The sequence below is a fragment of the Hemitrygon akajei genome, chromosome 10, assembly GCF_048418815.1.
Source record: "Hemitrygon akajei chromosome 10, sHemAka1.3, whole genome shotgun sequence".
NCBI lineage: Eukaryota > Metazoa > Chordata > Chondrichthyes > Myliobatiformes > Dasyatidae > Hemitrygon > Hemitrygon akajei.
The window spans coordinates 92,448,868-92,466,687 of record NC_133133.1 but is presented as its reverse complement, the minus strand read 5'-3'; the positions used below and the strand labels follow the sequence as shown (position 1 = coordinate 92,466,687).

Below are 17,820 nucleotides of genomic sequence, written 5' to 3'. Positions count from 1 at the left end.
CTCAGACCAACCTGATGTGGCATGAAAGTGTAAGTAGATCATATGCCCATGGTAAAGGCAAGTCTATTGCAACCTGGGAATTAGAAACTGTCAAAATTGTGGAAGGCATCGGAGATGTCATAGATACAAGTGGGAAGGGACTGGACAAGAGGTGAAAGGAGAGAGTTAAAGTTGCAAGAAATTAGGTTGAAGGCAAAACAAGCTAAAAGAACAGACTTGCTTGTGGATTTTAGGCAGGAGGTAGAAACAGTCTGTTCAGGACTGGCACATGATAATACTGGAACTCTTGGAGGAAGATCACATAAGGATATTAAGTTCATGACTGGACAATATTGGCATGATGCTCGGTGATGATCCAAAGGGAAATACAAGGTGGTATCTGAGTGCTGACATATGGCCTCTAGTGTGGTCCATCAGACCCAGCAGCAGCACCCTGTCAGTGGGCTTGAAGATAATATCAGGGTTAGTTCTTGATAAGTTGGATTTAGGATGGATCAGGGTAGAGTGTGGGAGGGGAGTGGAGGCAAGAACAGACTGAAATAATGGCTTTGTCTGGACAGTCTTTTTCCACATTCAATAACCTCTTCAACTCTAATCACTTTCTCTAGATCAATGGTGTTGCTGAAGGCACTCACATGGGCCCCAGCTTCGCCCATCTTTTTGTGAGATATGCAAAAGAGCTTCAGTTCTACCACTGGCCCACTCACTCAACTCTTTCTGGCACAATGATGATAGTGGGATCTGAACTCATGTCCCTAGGTTGTTAATCCAGACCCATAATAATTCAAGTAGCAACCACACATGCTACTGTATCCACATACTTCAGTGTTGGCCAGTCAATGAATTCTCATTTTCATAGTCTACATTACATAAGCATACCAGGACACATTCCCTCCTAAGCTACAGTGACTTGTTCATAGGCTATATTCCCTGGGTCTTTCCTTCATCACAGGTGTTCTGACAAAATCTGTTTCCACACCAGTGTGTTGTCCTATTACTTCTCATCCAGCATAGCTGATTGTTTTACCCTAGTCTTCATCCTAGTTCCTGTACCATCTGGTATGGGAATTGCAAGGCATCTGACCACAAGTCCCTACAGAGGACAACAGAGAGGATCATCAAGGTCTCTCTTCCACCCATCAGAGATATTTACCATGAATGCTGCATACGCAGGCCCCTTGGTATTTTCAATGATCCCTCCCTTCCATCCAACAATCTCTCTGACCCCCTACCATCGGGCAGGAGGTACCATAGCATTAAGAGAAGGACCATTAGGATGGGAAACTGCTTTTTCTTCCAGGCCTTGAGACTACTAAACTCCCTGCCACCACCCAGGTCTCATCAAGTATGAGGTGCTGGTATTGTTATACTGTTTACTTTTTAAACGTGCTTTAAATGCACTTTATTATTTGTGGTAATATTACTTATGTGAGTCACATGTCCTCTTTCAGAATGTTGAAAGGACAACATAATCTGCCCTTCAGGTACCATCAAAGAATTCTCGCCATCCTCCAGATGTGCAAGTGAAGGAGATGCTTGCATCACAGTCTTTTTACCTCTTTCCTGACCAACATCCTGGGACTCAAATTCACTTTTGTAAATATTTGCTTTACCTTTAGTCTCTTCCCTATTTTGACAACTACCAACATTTCATGGTTTATGAATGTCCCCTGATCTACTGATGTCCACAATTTTCAGTTTATTTTGGCTATTTAGCAGTCATATTTTACTTAAGTTGATACATAATAAATCAGGTCTCAGTCAATTGGAGTTTTTAATAGAACACAGAATGGTACAGGCTCTTCAGCCCACAATGCTCAAAGATCAATCTGACCCTTTGCTCTGACATACCCCAGTATTTTTCTTTCATCTGTGCACCTACCAGTCACTTAGATGGACCTAATGTATCTGCCTCTACCATTATCTCTGGCAACTACCACCAACTGTACAACTTTGAGGGATCTGTGGATGCAGACCCCAAGATCCCTTTGTTCCTGCACTGTTAAGAATCTTGCCATTTACCCTGTATTTTGCCAGTCCAAAGTGAATCACTTCACGCTTTTCTGGACCGACTCCACCTGCCACTTTTTCGTCCAAATCTGTATCTTATCAATATCCCACTGTAATCTACAGCAACCTTCTACACTATCCACAGCTCCACCAACCTTTGTGTCACCTACAACCTGACTAACCCTCCTTTCCCCTTCCTCATCCAATTATAAAACTCATAAAGAGCAGGTCCCAGATCAGATCCCTGCTCAACACCACCGTTCACCAAATTTTAGGCAGAATATGCTCCATCTACTATCACCCCCTGCAAGCCAATTCTGAATCCACACAACCACATTTCCCTTGATACCACACCTCCTGACTTCCTGAATGAGACGACAATAGGAAACCTCATCAAATGCCTTACTAAAATTCATATAGACGACATTTACTGCTATTACTTCATTGAAATGCTTTGTTACTTCAAGGAATTTAATTAGTTTCATGAGGCACGTCCTGCCCCTCACTAAGCCATTCTGACTATCCCTAACCAAACTATGCTTCAGCAGATCCTATCTCTAAGAATCCTCTCTAATAGTTTACCCACCACTGATGCAGGACTCACTGTCTATAATTCCTAGGACCATCCCTATTACCTTTCTAGAACAAAGGAATAACAACTGCCACATTCCAATCCTCTGGTACTACTCCTGTGGACAGTGAAAACAGAAACGGTATTGTCAAAGGCACAGCAATCTCTTCCCTTGCTTCCCAAATAACCTGGGGTACATAGTGTCCAGCCCTAGAGACTTATCTATCCTATGCTTCTCCCCCAAAGGTTCCAGCACATCCAGAATATCAACATGTTCCAGCATATCAGTCTGCTTTACACTGTCTTCACATTCATCAAGGTCCCTCACACAGGTGAATACTGATGCTAAGTATCCATTAAGGATCTCCCCACCTCCTCTACCTCCAGGCATGTTTACTGTCATATCCCTGATTGGCCCTACCTTCTTTATCGTCATCCTGTTTTTCACGTATGAGTAGAATGCCTTGGGGTTTTCTCTAATCCTACTCACTAAGGCCTTCTAATGTCTTCTAGATCTCCAAATTACATCTTTAAGGACCTTCCTGGCTACCTTGCAACTCTCAAGATTCCTGTCTGATCCTTGCTTCCTAATCCTTATTCATGCTTCTTTATTACTCTTGACTAGATATTCCACATCTTTTGTCAACCCAAGTTCCTTCATTCAACCATCCTTTCCATACCTTAATGGAACAAACCTATCCAGAATCTCATGCAAGCGTTCCCTAAACAACTTCCACATTTCTGTTGTGCATTACCTTGAGTATATCCATTCCCAATTTGTACTCCCAAGTCCCTGCCAAATCACTTCCTAATTTGCCCTGACAGTATACTTTTGCATACTGTCTGCTCCTGTCTTTGTCCAAGGCTATGGAAGAGGTCAGGGAGTTGTGGTCACTGTCTCCAAAATACATAATTAACTTGTTCAATCTCTTCAATCTTGTGATTGATAAACTAAGCAGTTTACAAGCTCACCTTGAAATGAGACAAAATAAAACTCAAAACCCACTACAAAAGTGAAGTCAATTATTAGTAGTACAATTTGATCATGAACAATCTTTCAGATCCTAGATTCCCAACTTCTATTGTTCATGTACACTGTTGCCTCACATTGAGTCAGGGATAGTATTTATACTTGGTCTACATGTTGATTCCTTTAAAATATTGTTTCATTGATCTACACTTGTACAACTGCTAATTTGCAAAAGTAAAATTTAGCCTGAACTAAACATGGGGTGTTTTAACATCTTCAGGTTTGCAATCATGTGAGCTAACCATTACAATCATGTTGGCCAATTGACAGAAACAACATATGAAACTTTGGCCTGGGACACAAATTATTCCCATTGCATAAATATAATGTTCTGACAAAATAAAGTGATTGCAAGAGAAGATTCACTGAAAAATGTTAAAATAATTCAATTTGTTAGATCAGAGTTAGTAAGTTATAAGCATCCAGACCACCTTCAAATATTGAAGGAAACACATTAAAAGATTTTTTTTTTTTTTTTAAATCAAATTTCCAATGCACACAAAATGCTGGAACTCAGCAAGTTCCTCAAGTGTGTCTGGAATCTCTCTGGGACTAGATAGAACCTTCCTAACAAACATTAGAGAAATTAGTCAGATATCTTATCCTTCTAAAAAAAATTGACGACCACTGGCTCAATAACCTTTCATAACTTTTTTTTTGCGCGTGCTACTTAGGATTTCCAGCATCTACGGAATCCGTTGTGTTTAAAATTTACAATCATTAGTGTGGACAAAGGCAGTCCAAGTTAGTTATCAAAAATGAAAGTGCAAATCACAATACAATATTCCTGATAAACAACATTAGTAATATAATCAGACTCATCTTGTTAAGGATGAAGTAAAAACCTATTGTGCCAATCTTTATATGTTCCATAAATTCACCAGTGATACCACTGTTGCAGGTAAAATCAACCAGCTGTGGTTTTGTACATTCAAATGGCATCAGCATGCAAGCTGCTACACATTCACAAGTCTAAACCCACGTAAGCCTCATAAGCTTAAACTGAAAAATGGTTACTTCAACATGCTCTGACTTACCAAACAGCTTAAATAAATCCAAAAAAATTTCTACTTACCTGTGCAGTAACAACTTTGTCTCCACTAGTTGCACTTGCAAGATCTAAAGAATGTTGTAGCTCTTTGGTTAGATTTTCTATAGCTGTATTGGGACTCACAAGACCAACAGATGTCTCAGAATCAGGAGGACCTATTTTAAAAAAATTATGCCATTTAACAACTAGAACATTTGCATTCCAATTTCCTGTATCATTGAATCAGTATTTAAATATTAGTGCAGCAATCAAACTTAATGCCTCAGTTTCAATGGAATAAATTACACTATAGTTCAGTGTGAAGAAAAATATTAAATTATTTAGCAAGATTGGTGAAATCACTAACTATCCAAATCTAACAGGTGTTTCACTTCCAAAAAGGTTTAGAAATCAAAATGGCAAAAGAAGCTTCTTTAGAAGGATTTCAAATGAAAAGCCTTTGGGTGAAATCAAAACTTCAATTAGTCCAATGCTGGATTTAGTTTCGGACATTGTTCAGCCGTGACCTTCCAATTTTGCAATGTGTGCATTATAAATCCATTTGTTCAGAACATTCACTACAAACCAATATTAGTAATACAATCATGGTCATCCTACTGAGAATGAAGTAAAAACTCAGTATGTTCTCATCTTTGTATATTATATAAATTCACAGCTGACACCACTATCATTGATAGAATTTCAGATGGCAATGAAGAGCCTTGAAGTAGTGAGATAGGTGAGTGGTGTCACAACAATCTCGCACTCAATATCAGTAAGACCAAAGAACTGATTGTGGATTTTGGGAAGGGGAAGACGGAACAACACATACCAGTCCTCATTCAAAGGGTGAGTAGCTTCAAGTTGCTGGAAGTCAACATCTCAGAGGATCTATTCCTGGGCCCAACAGATTGATGAAATCATAAAAGTAGGCATGCCAATTGCTCAACTTCATTGGAAACTTGAGGAATTTAGTGTCAACAAAGCCTTACAGATTTCTATAAATGCGTGGTGTAATTCATTCTGAATAGTTGCATCACAGTATGATATAGATTCCATACACAGGTGCATATCAGGCTACAGAGGGTTGTAGAATCGGCAGCTCCATCACAGACACAAACCTTCTCAAATATTAAGGGCGTCTTCAAGAGGGTGGTGCCTCAAGAGGTCAGGATCCATCATCAAGAACCCTCATCATCAGGACATGCCCTTTGGGAGGGGAGGTAAAAGAGTCTGAAGAAGCACATTCAATGACTCTGCAACAGCTTCTTACCCTCTTTCAACATATTTTGGTACAGTCCATGCAAACCATCTTGATATTCCTTTGTTTTTACATTATTTACTTGTTTAGTTGATAGATTTTGTGGTTTTGCATTGTACTGCTGCAAAACAACAAATTCCATGCTGTATCAGTGATAATAAATCTGATTCTAAATCAACATTTATTCTAAAACTTACTGCCAATTCTACATGATATTTACAGACACCCTTGTACATTTTATGAGGAACCTTGGGATAGTATGTTGGCTCTATTGCAATTCTACAAACACAAATTATTCAGTTATCCAATTCCAGATTCAATATACATTAGTTTGTTGCCATGAATGGTGAGAAGTAATCAGCTAGTAAAATTACATTCATGTGTAGCCTCAGTGTCACTGGAAGTCTGGCTTGTTTATAAGAACAAAACCTGTTTTGAATTTGTCGTATTGTGAAGAATAATCACTGAACCCTAACAACAGACCTGCATTTAATTAACCTTTCACTAATACATACCAAGATTGTCCATGTGAACAGTTTACTATATTTGCTACATTTGGATCTGTAAGTTTCCCTAAAACTACAAGACTTCACGTAAATAAAAGTTTCCTGCTTCCTTTTAAAAAGCAAAATTGACCACCATCTAATCTGTACTCCAGAAATTTTTTTTTATTAACCAATGTTTGCCACATTGAAGTAATTACTGAACCGAAAACTGATTAAATTTGTGATTTGAGCTTTAGTAGATTTGTGACCCTTATCCTCATTTGCTTACATAGCAATTTATTTCTTTGGTTCTCGTGGATGTCAGAGAAATTTGGTTTGGTCAGTTTTAAGGTTGTAAAGACTGTACTATTATACCCAGTGCTCAGTAGAAAACATTGGGAGTACAAATGACAACAATGGGAGACAGAAGAGATCATTAGCTTTATTGGTCATATGTACTTTGAAACATATAGCGAAATGTGTCGTTTGTGTCTGATCAGCGAAGACTGTGCTAGGCAGCCAATAAGTGCTGCCAATCTTCCAATGCCAACAACTTACTAACTAACTGTACATCTTTGGAATATTGGAGGAAACCAGATCACCCAGAAGAAACCTATGCAGTGAAAGAGAATGTACAATCTCCTTACAGACAACGGTGGGAATTGAACCCAGTTCACTGGCGCAGTAATAGTGTTACGCTAACCTCAACTGTGCCATCTCATTTGGCAGGATTAAGCCTGATGGAACCATGTATAACACAGAAAAGTGCAGAATCATCAGAAAAAGTGATGAGTTCTTAATACTTCTGACCTACAATTAATTAAGACTTGACTTTCAAAGGGTTATTGTGGATGTGAAATTGTTATATTCAATAACTTATTTGTTATTTGTTGCAGTCTGTGGATATCCTCAGGGTGACTGGCTGTACTGTGAACCTACTTTAGTTTTGGAATAGTTATTCTTTGGCCCCATCATTTGGTGGTTGGGCTACATGAAGATGCTGAGCCAGGTGATTAATGCACAAGGAAAGGTCCTCCATTAATATGAGGGGAAGGGCTTGAGATGTTCAGCTAATTTGTGATGTACAGTAGCTCTCCACCTGAGTTTTTGGCTAGATCTTTGTACTTAAATTTCTTCGGTGAGACTTAAACTTACAAATCTTTACATATAAGTGAAAATGGTACTCTTTAAGCTCTTGTGCATTATGTGGAGCTAAAAACTTGGGTGGAGCTACAGTACATCACAAAGCAGCTGAATACCTCCAGCCCTTCCCCTCATATTAATGGAGGACTTTTCATTGTGCATTAATCACCTGGCTCAGCATCTTCATGTTGACCAACCACCAAATGATGGGGCTAAAGAATAACTATTCCAAAACTAAAGTAGGTTCACAGTACAGCCAGTCACCTAGTGGATATCCACGGACTACAACAAATACTGTCTGCATGCTTAAGCACAGAAATGCCAAAGCTGTCAATAACGCAAGACAACAGTGGCAGATATTTCTTTACAAAACCCAGGCTATTATCTGATCAATACTAAAGTACTGTCTGTGAGAGAGTGCAATATGTACTCAAATGTACATCAATAGTTATTAAGTTTTCCCGTGTCATCACAAGGTCACAAAAACCAAGCCGGTCATTTTCTTCTAACTTTCTCTGGCCATCCTGAAGTTGGAACAAATCTTTAACATCACAAATTATATTCCAAAAAAGTTAGGTGATAAAACCGGCTACATTCAAAGTTTATTTGATTTCTGCCTCAAATACGTTTAAAGCACCCTCTGCATTGATGCTTCCTGCCTGAAAAGCAAATGCCAGAATATGTCATTGATCGTGCTATCACTAAGCTCATGATTGCTAACCTAATCAAACTAATCTCAAATTATCAAACTGGATCAGTCCTGCTTTCTAACAAGGGGCACACCAATCCACATATTTAGGTGGATGCCAGATAATAACTGTACTGGCCAAGGATACAACTTGTTCTGGAGCTCAGGTCTCAGATACCAGTACAAATATCATTCTACTTTTCTCAGAGAGGGAGGTTCTCAGCAGGAATGAACACTTGGCCATATTAACCATAATACAATATGCAAGACTGTCGTCAGATTGGTATTTCAGTTCCTCCACAGAAAACAAACCAGAAGTGGTAAAAATCTGGTAGCTTTAAATTCATACGCAAACTCAGGAATCAAGTCTATTACATGAACTCTACCCAATGTACCTGAAGCACATCAAGATCCTTCACCTTTAAGGATTCAAAGCTTCCTCCTACGCAACAGAAATTAAACTCATCTGTTAAATTAGTTTTATGAAGAGTTCTGGAAGAAAAAATTATTTCACCCTTGCATTGCATGCTTAGGACAGTGATTACACAAAAATTATTTCAGCACAATGAGCCAAAGAAATTACTCATTACATACACAACCAATACAGGCAGTCCCTGAGTTACGAACGTCCGACTTACGGACAACTCGTACTTACGAACCGAGGAAGGAGAACGCCATGCGCCATTTTAAGGATCGTGACACCATCTACCATTTTAAGTTGTTGCCGTTGACACTGTGTTGAGTGTTTGGCTTAAATTGTTCTTAGTAGATTCACCCTGATTCCTACCCCCCCACCCCCCCATTCCGGTCGACTGATGGCACAGTGAGATCAGCACCAGACTGGAGAACGGAGGTTCGCAAGCTCAATCCAGTGACAGACCACTCCCGTGCTGGGTTGATGTCGATCCAGTGACTCCCGTACCATCTGCGCAGGGTTGATTTCGAGCTCACAACTCAACCGTGTTAAAAAAAAAACACAGCCACGTCCAGTTTAAATTCCCACGTGGAATATTGTGGAGGATCAGATACCCAAACCCAGCATAGCCCCCACTTGTCCCATTTGGCCTTTCTCAGTGAGGTGGTCCTTAGGACCCAGCGAACCTCGGGAGCCGGCGCAGCTCGGGACCCGCCTCCCTCAGTGTTTCTGTTCCATTGACAGGAAGCGATCACGACTGAAAATAAAGTGGAAATAGTAAAGTGTTTGGAAAGAGGTGAAACGCCATCGGTCATTGGAAAAGCGTTACGCTAAGTTGGTCAACGATCGGAACAATTTTAAAGGATAAAGTTAGAATAATGGAGCATGTGAAAGGCCCTGCCCTGATGAAAGCTACAATTATTACTAAGCAGTGCTGTGGTTTAATTATTGGAATACATACGTTTCTTAAGTGTTTTATATGCATAGAAAGGTAAAATATATACTATATACTAAGACAAACGTTTGACTAACTGACGCTAAATAATACTGGATGTACTTGTGACTTGCATGCAAATCCGACTTAAAGACGGACTCAGGAACGGAACTCGTATGTAACCCGGGGACTGCCTGTACTTTGTAAATCAGGTTGTCAGCAAGAAGGGAATTAACATTCAAAATATATTTCATTATCAAGTTATATATATGTAATCATTATACAACCCCGAGATTCAAATCTACAAAATAGTAACCATAACAGAATCAATGAAAGACCATCCAATTAGGGCATTCAACCAGAGTGCAGAAAATAACAAACTGTGCAAATGCTAAAAGAGGAAACAATAATATCAATAATTAAGCAATAAATATCAATAACATGAGATAAAGAGTCATTGAAAGTGAGTCCATTGGTGTGGGAACATTTCAATGATGGGGTAAGTGAAGTTATACCCTTTGGTTCAAAGGCCTGATGATTGAGTGGTAGTATCTATTCCTGAACCTGGTGGTGTGAGTCCTGAGGCTCTTGTAGCTTCCTGATGGCAACAGTGAGAAGAGAGCAAATCCTGGGTGGTGGGGGTTCCTAATGATGGATACTGCTTTCCTGTGACAGCGTTTCAACAGTTGTGAGGTCTTTACCCGTTATGAACTGCCATATTCCTGACTTTTTGTAAGATTTCCATTCAAGGGCATTAGTGATTCCATACCAGGTTGTGATGCAACCAATCAATACTTCTCACCAGACACCTATAGAAGTTTGTCGAAGTTTTAGATGCCATGTCAAATCTCCGCAAATTCTGAAGGAAGTAGAGGCACTGTCGTGCTTTCTTCGTAATTGCACTTACAAAGGACAGGACTGGTCATCTAAAATAATAACACCTAGAGGTTACTAAACCTCTCCACCTCTGATCCTCTGATGAGGACTGGCTGATGGAACACTGGTTTCCTTCTCCTGAAATCTATAATCAGTTCCCTGGTCTTGCTGACGTTGAGTGGGAGGTTGTTATGACACCACTCATCCAGACTTTCAATCACCCTCCTACAAGTTGAATCATCATGACCTATGATTTGGCCTACGATAGTGCTAGCATTAGCAAACTTAAATATGGCACTGGAGCTATGCTTAGCCACAGAGTCATAAGTGTAAAGCGAGTTGAGCAGAGGACCAAGCACACAGTCTTGTGGTGCACCTGTGCTGATGGAGGTCAATCTGAACTGACAGGAGTCTGCAACTGAAGAAATCCAGGATCCAATTGCACAAGGTGGTATTAAGGCCAAGGTCTTAACCTTATTGATTAGTCTTCAAGGGATGATGGTATTGAATGCTGAGCTGTAGTCAATAAAGAGCATCCTGATGTATGCATCTTTGCTGTCCAGATGTTCCAAGATTGAGTGAAGAGCCAATGAGATGGCATCTGCTATGGACGTGTTGCTCCAGCAGGCAAATAGGAGTGGATCTAAATAGTTTCTCAGGCAGGAGTTGATATGTTCCATCACCAACCTCTCAAAACACTTCATTGTGGATGTAAGTGCTACTGGGCAATAGTCACTGAGGCAGGTCACTATGTTCTTATTGGACTCAGGTATAACTGAAACCTGCTTGAAGCAGGTGGGTACCACACACTGCTGAAGTCAGAAGTTAAAGATCGCAGTGAACACACCAGCCAGTTGATCAGAACTGGTCTTTAGTATGTAATCAGGTATCCCGCTTGGGCTGGATGATTAATGTGGGTTCACCTTCCTGAAGACAGCTCACAATTTCAGCTACAAAGACTGAAATTGTAGGATCATCAAGGGATTGATAGTCAAAGTGAGCATAGAAAGCATTGACTTTAACTGGAAGTGAAGCCCTGCTGTTTCGCTTATCACTTGATTTAACTTTATAAGAGGTGATAGTATTCAAGCCCTGCCACAACTGTCAAGCATCGTTTGTGGTTTCAAGTTTGGTTCAGAACTTCCACTTCGCCCCTGAGATGGCTACAAGGCAAAAATGGTAGAACTGACACTGTAGAAATGATAACAGCACATCCCATCTCCAAGAAATACTGAATTCCTCCAAACAGACAGGCCAAGAATATTCAAACAGATTATAGGTAAAAGACTGGTCCATTGTGTAAGGAGTGCATTAATTATTGGTTGAGAGCTGTACAAGCCCCAAAAATGTTTATAACTTGTATGGCGAGCAATTAAAATTGAAGACAATAGTAAATGGAGGACCACTTAATTATCATGGTGCACAACAGTAGTCTCATCAGTAATGGAAACATGATAAATACAATCAGTATCTAGATTTTTGACCCATGATTAATGAACAGGATGGAGCTATTAAAGTACTCATTGCTTTGTTGAAAGTTACTCAGCACAGTAGTTAAGAGTATTCCAAAATTCTCTCCAGACAAATAAAACAGCACCAATTAAAACCAACTGTAAAACAATTAAGTAGAGAAATTTAGTTAAAACCACTATGGGTTACAAATACCCATGCAAAAATAATTAAGATTATTGCCAGAACATTCTAAACTTAATCATACAAATATATCAACCGTACATTATGTTAGTACCCTCCGACAACACCTTTTCAGAGGAGAGCTACAAGTTTTGTTCTTGTTCTATCGGATTATTTCTCCTTTCAAAGGGCACAACTGCTCAACTTACCTTCGAGACCCAACGGACTGTGCACATCCAAGGAAGTTTCACTTTTCTTCTTTCGAGGAGGGGGAGCAGGTCGTACAGGTGGTGGTGGCCGTGGTGGAGGAATACTTGATCCTGGTGGTGGAGGCCGTATTGGTGTAGGTTTCTTGGTGCTTGCTACTATATCAGGTTCCACAGTTATCTGCCTTGGTGGTTTTGGATCTTGTAACTGTTCCGCCGTAAGCACATCTTCCAATGCAAAGTGATCTCCCGAAACATGTTCCAAAATATCTGCTTTATCTCTTTTGACGTCTGATGGCTGTTTTGAAGATGAACTGCATAGGCAGTCCACACTGGATTTATCCTGACACACAGCATTAACACCTTTTGGTTCTGCATATGCATCATTACATGACACCACTGAGAAAGTTTCTAAAGATGACAGAGCTGTCTGAGCATCTGTCAGAACTTCTGTCTGCCCAGTTTTTACATCCAAGTTGCTCTGCTCTGTCAAATTCTTTGGCTTTGCACATAGTGGCTGATCAATGTTGATAAGTCCTGTAATGTTGCTGAGCAGATCAGATTCAGCTGAAACAGTAAATGTAAGCCCATCAGGTTTTGAACTGCACTCATCTTCACCAGTTTCTGAGGACTCAGCTTTCAGCCTATCCTTCTGTTGGTCTTCTCCCTCTGGTTGGTTAAGAACCTGCCAAGAATTAAAACTCAGATGTAACCACAGTTCAGAGGAACATACAAAAATCACACTGGTTTCTAGAGAACTAGATTTTTTAAAAGAACTTTTGCAATCCAATTAAATAATAATAAAAAACAGACACACACACACACAGCCTATAAAAAGTATTCACCCGCCTTTAATATGACACAGCAAATCATCACTGGTACAGCCAACTGGTTTTTAGAAATCACATAATTAGTTAAATAGAAATCTGTCTTTGGAAATCTGTGTGCAGTTAAGGGGTTTAAATTGATTGTTGTAAAGATACACCTGCATCTTGAAGGTCCAACTGTTGGTGAGTCAGTATCCTGGCAAAAACTACACCATGAAGACAAAAGAACACTCCAAGCAACTCTGTGAAAAGGTTATTGAAAAGCACAAGTCAGGAGATGGATACAAGAAAATTTCCATCACTGAGTATTCCATGGATTCGTTGTCAAACATCAAGAAATGGAAAGAGTATGGCACAGTTGTAAATCTGCCAAGAGCAGGCCATCCTCAAAAACTGAGTGACTGCAAGAAGGGGACTAGTGAGGGAGGCCATCAAGAGACCTATGACAACTCTGTTGGAGTTACAAGGTTCAGCTGAGATGGGAGAGACTGCATGAACAACTGTTGCCCAGATGCTTTACCAGTCACAGCTTTATGGGAGAGTGGCAAAGAGAATGCCACTTTTAAAAACAACTCTCATGAAATCTCAGCTAGAGTTTGTCAGAAGGCATGTGGAGGACACTGAAGTCAGCTGGAAGAAGGTTCTATGGTCTGATGAAACCAAATTTGAACTTTCTTGCCATCAGACTAAATATTGTGTTTGGCTTACGTCAATTACACCTCATCAAAAGCACACCATCCCTACTGTGAAGCATGGTGGTGGCTGTATCAAACTGTGGGGATGCTTCACTGCAGCAGGCCCTGGAAGGCTTGTGAAGGTAGAGGGTAAAATTAATGCAGCAAAATACAGTGAAATACTGAAGGAAAACCCGACGCATTTTGCAAGAGATCTGCAACTAAGGAGAAGATCTGTTTTTCAGCAAGACAATGACCTCAAGCATAAAGCCAAGCTACACAGGATTGGGTTAAGAACAACAAAGTTCATGTCCTGGAATGGCCAAGTCAGTGTCCACACCCCAATCCAATTGAGAATTAGTGGCTGGACCCACAATCCCCATGCAATCTGATAAAGCATGAGCAGTTTTGTAAAGGAGAATGGGGAAAAATAGTATCCAGGTGTGAAAAGCTGATAGAAACCTATCCACACAGACTCAAGGCTGTAATTCTGCCAAAGGTGCGCCTACTAAATACTGACTTGAAGGGTCAATACTTGTGCAATCAACTATTTTGTGCTTTATATTTATAACCAATTTAGATCACTTTGGAGAAACTTGTTTTCACTTTGACATGATGAAATCTTTTTCTGTTGATCAGTGTTAAAAAAAAGCCGAATTAAATCCACTGTGATTCAGTGGCGTAAAACAATAAAACATGGAAACTACCCAGAGCATTTTCAAAATGCTCTAACTGCCCTGCTAAGCAATCTTTCTGAATCTCTGCAATCCATCCAATGAATACTTCCCGTCAGTAAAGAGCACTTAAGGACACTTCCAATAGCCTGCAAAGGAATGTAACTCTGCCAACTGTGCCTTCATTTCAATTACATGTCAATGTGAAAAAATATGTTTAATTGCTACAAAACAGAAGTGAGAGATCCTCCATAAGCACTCTTTCAGTTTTATACCAAAAATTACTCTTTTAACTTTATAATCAGAGACCAAAAGTGAAACTCCATAGCAAAACCAGCACTGGTATCAGTTAAGACAGGGCCTGCACCTTTTGTTCACATTGCAACTAACGTACAATTTCCTTTTCATTGCAGTATACTCACTCAAGTCAAAACTAAAAGCAGATGGTCTTTAAAATCATGCTAAGTAAATTCAGGTGCTTTTTTTGCATGGTTTGTGTTTTAGCAGTAGACAACGATTTATGTTGCTGAACAAATGATGGCTATAATTGCCAAACTATACCCAGCTTACATAGCTTTCCCATTTAGAGTTTAAAAAATACAAACCCATGATCTCCAATGAGTGGTTAAAATTCAAAAGATTAACAGCTTTATTTGGAAAGTATCAACTTTTATCCTGGTTGACTTGGAGGGAAAAAGATTTGCTACAAAGTAAAAACAAGAAAAACATTGCTCAGGCTCAAGTCTGTAACTAAGTAGCAAAATACTATCTCCAATACAGGAGTCCCCCGCTTTACGCCACTTCGCTTTTACGAAAGACCTATATTAGTATCTGTTCTCGCTAACCGAAAGAAATCCGAAGAGGATTTTCGCTTTTATGAAAAAAGGCGCCTGCTTTAAACTTGTGCTTACCCCGAGAAAGACCACCATGACCGTGAAGCCTTGCACGGGCAGGTGTGTGCATATGCGTGAAGTCCACATGCGTGTACGTGCCGAATTTTTTCTACAAATCGGTTTTGGGTAAATTTTCCCGATCCTGATAAGTGAAACTACTCTGTACATACGTTATTTCCACTTTATATAGGCTGTGTATTTATCATATCATTCCTGCTTTTACTATATGTTAGTGTTATTTTAGACTTTATGTGTTATTTGGTATGATTTGGTAGGTTATCTTTTCAGGTCTGGGAACACTAAAAAAATTTTCCCATATAAATTAATGGCAATTGCTTCTTCGCTTTACGCCATTTTGACTTACGAAAGGTTTCATAGGAACGCTCTACTTTCGGATAGTGGGGGAACCTGTATTACTATTTACCACATGACAGGAGATATATTACTATTTTACATCATGACAGGGGATATACCATGACCAGACCTTCGCTGTTGAATCTATACCAACAGCAATCCCAACCCATTTGCCTTGTAGCCTATTTTCCTCCCACATTTTCACTTACTCCCTCCCTGCATTCCAATGATTATAGTGGGTAAATTATAGTGGCCAATTAAACTACCAACTGTATATCTTCAGGTGTCCCTGGAGATACACTAACTCCACGCAGGACGCACTGGAGATCAGGAATGAACTTCGCTTGCCAGATACATGAGGCAGAAGATAAGCCAGCTGTGCCACTGTGCTGTACAATGTTGCGGTGCAAATCCAGCTGCAAGGAAGGCATTTTCAGTACTACCACAAGATACCATCTCCATAGGTTAGTAATAAATCATTGCCATAAGCTTGGATGTGTTGCTTACAAGTGGTGATGGTCACTTCCCAGAGCACAAGAGACTACTCAACAAGGAAACAGTAAGTAGCACATCTCTGAATCCCATTTTGTTAGATACCGGGACTGATACAGAGTTTTGACCTGAAATGCTGACATTTTCTTCCTCCTGACAGATGCTGCTCGATCTGCTGACACCCTCCAGCAGACTGTAGCTCGAGATTCCATTGTCTGCACTCGTACCTATCATACATTATTTACTGTACAATGCACTTCCCTCAGAATATAGGATCAATTGCGGCAAAACAACATTTGATGTACTGTATGTCAAAATATATGACATCTACAGTACTCACTTGCATCTTGCCCAATGTTCAGAATTAGGTAAGTTTAGATGGTAGCAAGTGAAGAGAAATGGGGAAAGCAACTTTCCAAAGAAATCTGTTTGTGCCTAAGATGGTCTACGAGCAAATATAGTTTTAAAGGCTGAAGTGCAAGTTTGAGTAAGTTAATAAATATACCTAAATATTACTGTCTTTTCTTTGTATTTGCAATAGTTATTTTGGGCAGCAATTCAATTTACCCATTTCATACAGCCATCATTTCTGAGTAATGCCCCAGGTACTAAGATATCACATAAGGGTTAGTAAAGTCAAAATTCATATAAAAAGTTCGGGACTCAAGTGTTCACAATTCATTTGATATCAAGCATTTTATTTTTACTTCAATGAGTGATCATCTATACCTTCTAACAGGGAACACTAAGCAACAATCAATAGCAGGAACTGATTAACCTTTGTAAGCAAGGTCTGTTAAGGACAGTTGTATCATTCCCAGAGCTGTTCTGATCAAAGAAACTGCACAGAAGCCAAGAATAAACCCTTGAAATCAGTACTGAATAATTCAACTCAGCTGTGGAGGACATGTGCACAGTTGGGTTGAATTTAGACCAGCAATTTGGAAACCTTGTTTTGTATATTCTTGGTTTGCAAATATTCATACAATTTCTTGAAAGCATAGTCATATTCTGAAAAACTGAAACAACTTTCATCATTAATTGCTTCTGTAATGTCAAGTTTATTTTCTTGGCTTCTGCTAAGTCAATATTTTATTAACTGAATAAAGCGCGTAACTAATTTTGCATCTCAAGTTCTTTTGAAGGCACAGTTGCATGAAATACAGCGATACAAGTAGCATATGCAGGCCTTGATCAAATTATTTTCTCAGTGTCTCCTCCTTTTGCAGGTGGAATCTTGATTCTGCACTCTGAGCATCAAACTGACGTGTGCTGTTATGATTCTGTAGCCCCAAGAACAAAGCCATTGTGACCAAGGAGGTCATTTACATTCTGAAACTGCTTCTTTGAAACTTTACATCTCATGTGCTGGTTATGGAAAACAAGAAAATATCTGTGTAAGCACAGGCAAAATAACTAACCTTATCTTTATAATCCTGTTGAAATGAAAAATCTTGATGTTTTTGTGCTTCATTGTTTATTTTATCCTGAAAAGGAAGAATAAAAGTGTGACACTATCATTCACCACAATCTAATTATCCAACATATGGATATTAGGTAACAATACCTTTGATGCATTATATAACATTTTGAAATGTTGGAAAATTAAATGGGAGAGCTTAATG

General features: G+C 39.5%; 1 protein-coding gene across 2 annotated transcripts in view; it reads right to left on the bottom strand.

Annotated features, from left to right (window-relative positions):
- wdr44 (WD repeat domain 44) overlaps nt 1-17,820 on the bottom strand; it is an 85,848-nt gene that overhangs the window by 45,258 nt on the left and 22,770 nt on the right. For both annotated transcript variants that reach the window (XM_073058645.1, XM_073058644.1), the window contains exons 3-5: nt 17,617-17,682; nt 12,285-12,966; nt 4,687-4,817 (exon numbers count right to left, since the gene is read on the bottom strand). In XM_073058645.1, coding sequence (XP_072914746.1) covers nt 4,687-4,817; nt 12,285-12,966; nt 17,617-17,682 — 879 coding nt within the window. The remainder of the gene's footprint in view (nt 1-4,686; nt 4,818-12,284; nt 12,967-17,616; nt 17,683-17,820) is intronic.